Source organism: Strix uralensis, chromosome 4, assembly GCF_047716275.1.
Source record: "Strix uralensis isolate ZFMK-TIS-50842 chromosome 4, bStrUra1, whole genome shotgun sequence".
Lineage (NCBI taxonomy): Eukaryota > Metazoa > Chordata > Aves > Strigiformes > Strigidae > Strix > Strix uralensis.
The window spans coordinates 44963189-44974502 of NC_133975.1; the positions used below are offsets into that span (position 1 = coordinate 44963189).

Sequence of the window (11314 nt, forward strand, 5' to 3'; positions counted from 1 at the left end):
CACCGTTGTCATGCAAAACTGTTTTTACCAGATGAACCTTATGTTGCGCAAATCAAATGAAAACGGGTAGTTTCAACAAAGTCAAAGGCAAGTCCAGCTCAACTGAAAACAAGGTCCTTCCAAGCCCTGCTCCCGCTGAAGTTAAACGTCAAGGTAGTGTTGTGCTGTAGTAGAATCACTTGGCTAATTCTACTGTACGAGTCATCTAGCACTTAGAAATTTATTTACAGTATCCAACCTTTAATGGGAGAAGTTACTGTAAGCCAAAACAGGCTTTTACGGTAACATTTCCACACATTTTAGCTTCTGCTATGCCTCAGACTACTTCTGAGCTTGTTTTTTGTCCTGTAATAAGGCCATTTTCTTTACTCTGCGGGAACATTCAGATTTCAAGATTTAACACTGAGATAATTAAAAATCTTGCTTATTCTAGGCACAAAGACAATGCATAGTCTGGGTTCTGCTGTAATCTTAGCATGGTGTCATGATGTCATGTAACAGCATGCTGTGAATACACCTAGTACTTCTAAACAGAGTTCTTTTTATATGGCTTTTATCAGAATTTTGTACTTCTATAAAGATAGAAAATGTCAGGAAAATGTTTCCATGAATAACTATTATTTATTTGTGTCAGAAATTGAGTAAGAAATGTTTTTACACACTGATTCCATATGAATCCACAGGGAAACTAGACAAATTCTCCATTTTCTTTAGATGCATTGCCTTTGACAGCTATAGAATATAAATTCTGAAAAGTGTACAAAGTTTATTTAAAATGAGATGTTATTTGAAGTGTGTTCTATCTTTTTACAAAATATACAATCAACAAGCTAATTGATAAACATGTATCAAAGATCACAATCAATGCCTTTTTCAAAGATTTTATGGTATCAGGTCTAAAAAGAACAGACATTTACAATAATTTTGTAGACTGACAATGGGCTTCCTAGGGCACTTTGGTATTTGTTCTTTTGTTTATTTTTACATCTGTAAAGGAACGTGCATATAGAGCTCTCTGATAGATACATTATGTTTTTCTTACAATTTTATCAAAGTTACCTGAATAATTATGGTTATACAAACTATCCAGTGCCACACTAAATCCATATACTCATAAGACATAACTGTTAAATAGTTACTCCTCACCTTTGTTGCTTTCCCATACTCTTTACCTGTACTTCTAAACACATAGCCATGGATACGTAAGAAAGCTAAGTTAAATAAATAATTAAAAAATAAAATTAGTGGTAGTATGCCTCTAATTTTGGAAAACTACTTTCTTTTTTCAGAACTCCAAAGGTTTACCTGCAGGGATGTTTGTTGGTATAGACAAGTTTAACCATCTTTTTCTGATGATTTTCCAAAATTCCAGAATATGGTGTGATGTTAAATTTTAATTTTTTTTCTATACAGAGAAATTTGAAATTCCTGATAAGCTCTGCCAGTATGAATGTGATTAAGGTTTCAGGTTCTTAGAGATGAGGTTACATATAGACACTGATTAGAAAGTTTCAGCTATCCAGTTTTCTTGATTGCTGCTGTTCTTTCACTTATTAGAAACTATGTGTTGCAAGACAAAATTCTAATACTGGATTTAAACCACAATGCCACTGATCTTCGCTCATCTTTGTACAATTTATAAAAAATGTTAACATTTCAAGACTAGTGCAATGACTTAAAAATCTGGGTATGACTTATTTTCAGGTTTGTTTGTTCTGCTAATGAAAGAGCTACCGTATTTTCCTTTATATGTAGGTATGTAATTTCTGCTGACGTTAAAAGGAGATGTGAAACACATATTTTTAAAAACAAAACGTGGAATAAAAGCTCAATGTATTCTTGACCTCCAGTGCTGAAAAGAACAGCCTGTTTTCTGTTTGAAGTTCTCATTCATTGTAGTGCTGTGTCCTAAATATCCCATTCATTTAAATTACAGGAATAGAGTACTACGCAACACTGGGGTTGACAAAACAAAGGTTTCTTTTCAATGGTCTATTTTTATGCTCTATTTATAATACTGTAGCAGGTATTTTAGGAAAACTACTATTAAGCAAACAGTTCTATAGTACTGAATTTTCAAGTATGTTTTAGCTGTCTGGTTTGGCAGCCCAGTTTAAGAAAACAAATGATAGGCTTTGCAGTAACAGCTCATTAGACAGAAGGATGGGCTTGACCTTAAGGCCTGACTTGAGAGATCTGAGTTATCAGTTTTGCATGACCCTTGGCTAATCTCTTATCTCTGTGTGCTTCAATTCTCTATCTGTAGAATGAGAGATAATACTCTCTTTGCTTTCTTATACTGTAAACTCTTACTATGCTTACTATACATGAAGCCAGTAGGATCACTAGTGTGGTGCTGACTTTGGTACTATTACAGTAATATATTCTATGTTATTATTAAGATAATTCCATAAAAATGTAATGTTAGGTGTTAAAACATATATGTATATATTATTAATATATAAAAGTATAAACACAAAATGGACTTTCACAGTTCTGTGCTGGAGTCTGACATTATTTCACCCTAAATACTGCCCTACACACAGCCTGAATTGAGTAGTCAACAGCACGTCCAATTTCTCTGTCTGAAGCATACAGACCATTAAGAGTTCCCTTGGACAGGTCCTTCTTAATGCCACTGCAAATCCATCTCAAGTACCTGATGTTTGATTTGGTCTTTAACTTTCACTAGTCGTTATGAGAGCCAAAGAATTTATACTGAATGTTTCAACCAGGTAAGTTTCATGTACATCCTCCCATCACCACCCTCCGTTTTCCCACCCCCCCGCCCCGCTTCCTAGGGTGAGCCAGGGGCCTTCATTCCAGGTCTTGCAGAATGTGACAGACAGGACTGCAGTGGCTCTATCAGGTCAGCTGTTGTCGATCTGGATTTCTGACTAATTTCTCTATCGGTTTAATTGTAGCTCCTTTAAAACACTGAAAAGCCCATTATGAAGTTGCTGGGGAAAAAAAAGAGAGAAATAGTCATTAATGAGAGATTTTGTAGTCTAATGTCTCATATAAAATAGAATATATTATTTATGAAATACAGGGTTGAAATTTGGGGTAATGTTTCTTAATTTGGAAATTTCAGCTGAGAAGGTTAAGAAAAAAAACCATAAAAAGCCAAAAGCAAGAAGGCTTCTAATATAAGACTTTTTTCCATTTGTTTTGTCCCATGTTTTGCCTATGTAAAAAAATCAAGTTTATTCCCCTCATCATTTCAAATGTTGTGAAAAAAAGAAGCTGCTATGCTCATCCCAGTTTCCAACCACCTGTTGAAATTCAGGCTTAAGGGTCCATCCTGTTTGCATCTGCAAATAGCTTTATCCATATGTACAACTCCATTGAGATCAATAAGATTACTTGTGTCTGTCAAGTTACCCAGGCATGTAAATATTTGCTGAATTAGGACTAAAACTGGAAGGGAATGTAAACGTAGATGGTAAATCCTACTTAAGATAAAGGAGCTGAGCACTCACAGTGATGACTGGAGTTAAGACAGTTAGTTCAGGTGCCTGTCACCCCTTACTCTCCAGTCAAGCTTTGTGGATTTCTAAACTGCTTTATAAAGCAGAATTATCTTTAGCTAAATGTCTACAAAATGTATTCTGAATTAATAAGTACACTGGTTTGCTTTGTCATAGATTTTTGTTATAAGAAATCGGCTCCCCACAGAAAACAAGATAACACTGAAAATACATTTTATTTTGATATTCTGTAGGGAAAGTAATTACAGTGTAACTGCACGTGTATCGTGCGGCTACTGCTGTCTCAAGCAAAATGCATTATGTACCGTTTCAGAGCACATTAGAGAAAATGCAGATGCTTTCTGCACAGTCTCCAGGTTACGGATGCTGAACTGGAGGAAGGGGGGTTAAGTTTACTTTTCTTAGGAACCTAAGCAAGCTGTTCAGAATAGATTCAAGAACTCTCTAAATTCCACTGTCCCTGTCATTCAGCCTCTGCATGCTGAGTGAATTGATCTGATTGCTTATCTTTTTAGGTTGATGCTTAAACTGATGAGGGAATCTCATTTATCTGTCTCTTGTTGAAATGGAGTGCAGTGAGAAGACATGGCATTCAGTAGTGAAGCATCCTTCTGGTATGTCCCTCTTTCTACTTGCAGCCCCATTCTGCCACTCAGTATGCAACCCATCTGAGATTAAATTTAAGGTATGGTAATCTTTTTTGGGCCTCACCAACTTGCCAGTTTACCATCCCATATGTGTATTCCATGTATTTCTAGGCCAGCACTATGGAGTGGAATGGTACCTCTTTGCATGGATGTTTTGGGAGTGGTGTAGTCTCTTTTCACCAAGGTGGTTTATGTCTTGACAAGATTCATGGTATAGGGTTGTTAAAAGTTTGACTTTGGTCTCCAGTTTACTGTTAGCCACTTAGTAAATCGAAACATCTTGGGTCCATAGACGGTTCTGCCATCATTTATTTATGATGCTGTCATGCTTGGGGCTACAACGTTATTTTAATATATAATGGGTTTAGAAGATGCAAAACTACTTACTGCATGTTTTATTCATTCTTAAATTGCCAGAGCGCCTCGGTTTCCTTTTGATGCCTACCCTATTTGCATATGCTACCTGCGTGCTTCTGCAGCCACTTACTATTTGAATGTGTATGTCCCCATCGGCTATAAAGCATTAATGTTTTGCACTTGTATAGCCTTTCATCCAAGGAGCTCAAAGTCTTTTGCTGACAATGATTAAGAATCACAGTCCCCTTTGAAGTGGGTAAATGCTGCCACCTTCACGTTACTGACGGGCAGGGTGAAGTGAGTTTGCCCTGCACCCGCCGCGGAAGCAGTGTCGGAGCATCCTCTCCTGCCTTGACGCTCATCGCGCTGTTTGCCCCGCAGCTTTGCAAGTGGCCTTAAACGCCTGCGGGGCAGCACTTCGTCCTATTTAGCAGAGCCCGTTATTTCCCGCCCTGCCCCAGCCAGGGCGTTTGCGCGGCAGCGGCGGCCGGGGCGGGGGATAACGGAGCCGGCGGCAGCGGGCGGCGGAGGGGCGACCGCCCCGCGGCCCTCCGTGCGCCGCTCCCCAGCCCGCTTCTCGGAACGAACCGAGGGAGGCCCGCCGGGATCACACCCGGGGCTTGGCTTGCTCCCCAAATGCCTCTGAAACTGCTCCGAGACGCCGGTGTAAACGGAAAAGCGTGCTGCCCGCGGAGAGAGCGCTGCGCCGCCCCGGGCGCGCCCGGCGTCACCCCCGACACGCGCGGGTTACCTCGCCACGCTCCGGCGGGGGCTCAGGGGAAGGGCACCCTGGAGTGGAGCGGCATGCAGCGCCGGTGGGAGCAGCCGTGCCGGTGGAGCTTCCTGCGCAGGGCCAGGTTGGCTGCGGAGACAGGGAGGGAGAAGGGGGGGAGTCGGGGGAGATCGCCGGCACCGTGCCCCGGCAGCAGGTCCGCAACAGCTGCCTACCGCAAGTCCCAGTTTGTTCCTCCCCCCCTCCCCAAGTTGCCCGGCTCCTGAGACACCGGGTGCATCATCTCACGCTGCCGCTCTAAGTAGAGATGAAACGCACGGACCGAACAGCAAAACCCCTTCGTAAAACGCGTGGCAGCGGCAGCCGGGCAGCTGCAAACCCGCCCCGGCGGGCAGGAACCGCCTGCGGGAGGGGGTGAGAGGAACACGGCGGAGGTGCGCGCGGCAGGCACGGCCCCACAGCCCCCCCCCGGGCACACGCAGCCGCGCCGCGGCATCGCTTACCTGGCCTCTGGCCGTCGGCAGGGAGGAGACTCGCCAGGAGAAAAAACACGATACAAAGGAGCGGTTGGAGTCTCATGTCTGCCGTAAGGGTAGAGGCGCGCTCCGAGGGCGCGTGTATATGTATATAGGCGAAGAAATGTATAGAATACTGGCCCGCGTGGCTGTAAGAGGCAGGCAGCCCCCTGCCAGGCTCACATGCCAGGGACAGGCCGGGGAGGCGGCCGCCAGCCGCGTTTTCCAGCAAGGTTAATGATCAGGCAGGGGCAAGGTTCCTGGTTTGCACTGCGGTCAGTGCCTCCCTCTCTTCCTTCTCCCTTTCCTCTCTCTTTTTTTTTTTTTCTTGTCACTCCCCCTTGTTTTCCATAAGCAAACAATGCAGGAATGAAAAGTCCGTGTAAACAGTAGCTTCTGTCAAGGCATTAGGGGCAAGGAGCCTCTTGAACAATGCAGCGACCTCACTTAAGATTCAACCCAGGCAGGGGGAAAAAAAAAAAAAAGTAAAGCAAGCCCCGATGTTCCCTCCCCCATTTGCAACTGTTTAAACTTTGCATTGCCCATATTGGTCCCACATGCAGCCAGCAATGGCAGTGGCAGGAAGTGTGGCCCGTCCCCCCCCGCCGCTTTGTCCCTCCTGAAAGCCCGGGCTGGGAAGTGCCCCCCAGCCCAGCGCTCCTCGCAGCTCAAACGCTTTCTCTTCTTCCCTAAACTAGCTGCGAAGTTGCGGCTATTCAAAGTGAAACTGGTAGCAGTTAAGGCTAATGGGTGTCTTTTGTACCGTCTAGTATTTTTAAAGGATCAGAATATTCTGGAATTAATTTGCGAGATTTTTTTTTTTTTTTACCATGTCGGGTAAAATAGAAGTATTACGCACCGTATCAGTTACAACAGGGACATTTTGGGGAAAGCAGTTTTCGGTGGGACGTTACGTTTGCATAACCCACCTGTACATTGCATTATACCTGTACCAGATGATGGTGAAAGCTCGCTTTAACAAACCACGCTGAAAACAGCTGGGGTGGTAACAGTGCAGATCTGCAAGCCGTGAAGAGCAGACAAACCCTGTGAAATGTGTTAGCAGCAGCGATGGGTTTGAAATCCAGTGAATTAGTGGCATCAGTTAAAATTCCACTGGTCTTTTACTTATTTTCACCCTGCTGATTTCTTGGGATGGAATAGCACCTAGTGATTTGGAAAATTAAAATTTGTCCCTTTTTGGAAAGAGTCTGTGTTTTAAAATATGCAGAAAAGAGTACCTTTCTGTATAGATTAAATACTATCATTGATAGATAAGTGTTACTGAAAGTTGTTTGAAGTCGTTCTCTGCCTAATTCCTTAAAGAGTAGAATATATGGGTTTTTTTTATTAAATTGCCCCTGTATTTTTTTCCCCCGTTGTGGGTTTTCCCATTTTCTTTAAAAGCCTGTTTAACTCGATGGTTCATGCTAGTCCCTCCTCATAGAGTTATACATCATTACTGGGTTACTTGATTTGTCTAGGTGAAGTATGCCTGTATGAGTTACAAGACACCTTGCAGCTTGAATACATGGTGAAAATAGTTACTAAATGTTATTTTTAAATTATGTCAAGACTGCTAGGAAGGTGTCTCAGACAAAACAGTAACAAAGGAAATGCTCTGCTGGTTTGATCACGTTGGTCTGTCGTAAGCAGCACACGCTTCCCAGGGTTCATCTGTACAGCTTGGTGGTCATTATGTTTTCTCTGTACGATCTCTGGCCTTTAAACTAGACTTCTGTTTAATATTGATGCCACTAGCTCAGCTGAAATCAGGGTCCCATGGTGCCGGCGACAGAATTGTCCTACAGAGGGTATCATTTCAAATAGAAAGGTGATGGAGAAGGAGAGAAGCGGTGTGGCCAGGTCACACAGCAAGTTTGTGACAGAATCAGGGTTACATCCTCAATATCCTAAATCTCACTCTGGCGCCGTCTCCACCAGGATTCTTTTAGGGATGCATTCACTTGTTCACCATGAATGAGAACAGGCTGGCCACCTCGTTCATACAGCCCTGCAAATGATGATGACTTTCATTCAGCAGTCAGCTATATAAGGTTCAGACCCATAACGTTAAGGTGAAAAGTAGTATAGACTTCAAAGTGATAGGGACTCTGTAAATAGCTAAAAGGGCAGAAAGAATGCGTAGACTATTGCTCGTCCCTCGGGCTATCTAGGCCTCTTCTGCACCTGTATGTGGTGAAATTTACAGACATTCTGAGGAGTCATTAAATTTTAAGGAAATTGAGTAAGATACAATATTTAAGAGCAATATTTATCTTATTCTTTTACTGTAGTTTACTATGAGCTGTCATTCTATAGTTACTCTGTGCAGAAGTTTACAACGGTTTATTCAAGTAATAAAGTCCAAGTCACTGTAACATGAGCATCACATATTTCTTGTAATTTTCATGTAAGCAACAGTAATAATTTGATGCTTACCCACTGAAGAAATTTATAAAATGTATTGCAGTCCCACTCTAGAATTTATAGTTCTTTTGCAAGCAGCTTTCCTTCAGGTATTTACCTTCATGTGACATACTACTGCTTGAAATTAGGCAAAGACCAACTAGGCAGAATGTAGTGATGTAATAGTTCTGCCTTTTTCACAGTGTTTGCTCGTGGCTTTTGTGTTGGTTTTTTTTTCCAATTGGCTTAAGAGGAAAGGGAATGTAAAGTATATAGGAAAGCTGGAGGTCTGTAGATAACGCTTTAGGAGCTAGAAGAATTAGTTCTTTGAATCAAAAGCTTCCCTTCTCTCTTATAATCTGAAAGGAACATGATAAAGGGATGATGATTTCAGCATTTATTACCTATGTCACTGCTACTTTTCCAGCAGGCACTCCGTTCACTACCTCCTCCCTGATAGGATCAAAATAGTCAAATTATCACTTTACTTCCAGAAGGTGAAAAAAAATAGCACATCACAAACAATTTCAAAAGTTACAAGGAAAATTTAGGACTGCCTTGCCTGCATATCAAACATTGACTGTAACACACATGTCTTTTGCTTGACACATTCATATTCAGTACTGTATCACTTCACTGGCTATAAATTGTTCTGCATAACATTTTCAATACAAAGTGACTGTTACAGTCTATTTATTTGAGGATAAAATAATTTGAAATCATTGTGCCATTTCTAAGAATAAGATTGGGAGAAATAAGGGAAAAGTGAGGGAATATAAAATTATTTTGTCACAGATAGAAAAATATAAAATCGACAATTTAAATGAGAGAGCAAGTGACTGGAAGCACAAAAGATAAAATAATGGGTAGTAGCGGTAAAATTCATAGTAATAAGAAGTAGAGTAAGCAGAGCTGGATGACAACAACAGGAGAGAAAGATAATTGGGCACTTCCTAGTAAGGAGTAAGGGATTAATTAGCATTCCCTGTTGTGCTGCTAGTCAGAAATTGAATCCTGCCTTTCCTTTGAAGGCCAGCACATAACTATAAACTAGTGTTTATCATTAAGCTTTGAGAACAGCTTTCAAATGCTATCAGTATAAAATGCTAAATGAAGCTTATCAAGTACAGGAATTGTTATATATGGTAATATTGGTTTCAATCTCTGTATCTCAGATACCCCCTTGGACAATCTCTCTTCCCCTCCTAGAGATCTATAAAAATACAGTCATCGTTGTGGACCTTTACTGTGCTATAAGTAAACATACCGAATGCTCAGCAGAGTGATAGTAACAGTGAAAATTGTTGTTTATTTTGACTTAGAACTGTCAGATAAGATAGAGTATCGGAGTTTCTAATCAGATTTTCTAACTTTGTGTTCCCCAAATTCATCCATCCTGCTGATCCGGAGGAATTATTTCACTAACCAGACAAGATCAGGGATAAAAATATTTACTTCAAAAGAATTTGGTGAAGCAAATAATCAAGTCCAATGGCAAATATCATTAGAAAAAGTTCTAGGCTTTTCATAGTTCCTTTCTTACATTGCAAGATGGTATATGAGCTGGGCAACAAATGGAAGAAAAAATGCCCCAAAATTATCTGAGCTGCTGCTTGAGGGGAAAAAGTTGGCAGAGAAATGCTCAAAGGGATAAATTTTGAAATGTTGTTTAGGCGTCTGTGATGTATTTTTTTCACCACAGATTTCACTGGGATTATTATTTCATGGTTTTATTGGGTCTATGTGCCAGCCACGAGTATAAAGGATGGTTTTTCTACAGCCCAGGGTACAGCATCAGAAGCCAAATATAATGTTTGCCTTCTTCATTGACTATAATCGTGAAGACTACTTTGTCTAGACAAAGCTCATTAGCTTGAAAATTATGATTTCAGGAGAAAATGATAGACTTTTTGTCATGATTTTAATCTGTGCTTGGAAATGAAAACCTATTCAGAAACTAAAACCTATTCCTCTTCTTTTGCATTTTGTGCTTTTTCTGGAAAAAAAAAAAAAATCTGCTTCCTAGCATGTTTGTGCTCAGCTGCCTTTCCTGCCTGGGGGGTGACAGTGCTCCGGAAGAAAATGGTGATCATCAGGCAGGAGGAATGCGCACCAGTAACCTGACACTGGAGACAGATGTGCTCAAGGAAAGGAAATGGGGGACGGCTCAGACTGGGCTAAACCTTGTATAATTTTGACCTTTTTTTCTTTTTTTTTTTTCTGTTTGAGAGGTTTTCCACATGCATTGCAGAGATGCACAACCTGGAAAGTACATTTTCTTTCTTTTTAAAATGGGAAGATAGTTTGCAGCGTCCATGGCAGCATCTCCCAAGTCTTACTGCAGTACAAGTCGTAATTATAATTATTAGAATAATAGTAAAAAGGAAAAACATTCTCTGGCAGATTTCAGTCTGTCTGTCTTCTGTAACCCTACAATCTGTAGGGTTGATTTCATTTAATACATTGAAAGTAATACCAGCCATGCACCTGAATAATCACAAAGTCCCTCCTAGACAAATGATGATTTCATCAGTTACCTGCACAACTGTATTGATGGATTTTCCTTTTTACTTAAGGAAAACACGTTTACATGGGCTGGAAGGCGCACTTATTTTTCAGTTGTTTTCCATCCCTAACAAGTAAATTCAATTCTAAGATTTATCTAGGAAATATATATCTTTTTTTTTTTTTTTTTTTTTCTTAATAGGAAAACAAAGAGGCGAACTCTGGAGCAGCAGTGCCTGTGATCCCCACCAGTGCGACCACATGTTCTGTTTCAGGCAACCCATTTGGGGTCAGATTCTTCTCTGGCACTGGTCATAATTTCAGAGCTTTTTTAATTTGAAGAGACATTTATGTTGTCTTTAATTAATGATGTTCAAGAAAAAAAATGCAATGCTTGCAAAGCACCATGTTCTATAATTAGATTTTATTTGCTGGTTAACTTTCAAATATGTAAATGCCTTACATATGTAGACCCTTTGTGCCCTAGGTTTCATCAGGGAAAGTCTTTAAAAAGTACATTTTTCACGTTATAATGAAAACTCATAAGTGATCATGTAAATAAGGTGAACAAGGTTACTGTTCTGCTACAGCTTCTAACATACATGTTTTGGAAAGAGAGGTGCTCCACTGCAGTATTTAACATACATGTCACTGTTT

At 40.7% G+C, this 11314-nt stretch overlaps 1 protein-coding gene across 1 annotated transcript; it reads right to left on the reverse strand.

Moving 5' to 3' along the window:
* Window positions 1–601: 601 nt before the first annotated feature.
* Window positions 602–6089, reverse strand: APELA (apelin receptor early endogenous ligand). The gene is made up of 3 exons (XM_074866552.1): window positions 5732–6089; window positions 5247–5357; window positions 602–2960 (listed from the first exon to the last, which is right to left on the reverse strand). The coding sequence occupies exons 1-2, from the start codon at window positions 5805–5807 to the stop codon at window positions 5269–5271; spliced, it is 165 nt and encodes a 54-aa protein (XP_074722653.1). The 5' UTR covers window positions 5808–6089; the 3' UTR covers window positions 602–2960; window positions 5247–5268.
* Window positions 6090–11314: the final 5225 nt, after the last annotated feature.

What these genes read in the sequence shown, in the direction of transcription:
- APELA (XM_074866552.1), bottom strand. Translation starts at nt 5,807, where the DNA reads ATGAGACTCCAACCGCTCCTTTGTATCGTGTTTTTTCTCCTGGCGAGT. An exon ending in TGCCGACGGCCAGAGGCCAG is followed by an intron (nt 5,358 to 5,731) that starts GTAAGCGATGCC and finishes CTGTCTCCGCAG; the next exon opens with CCAACCTGGCCCTGCGCAGG.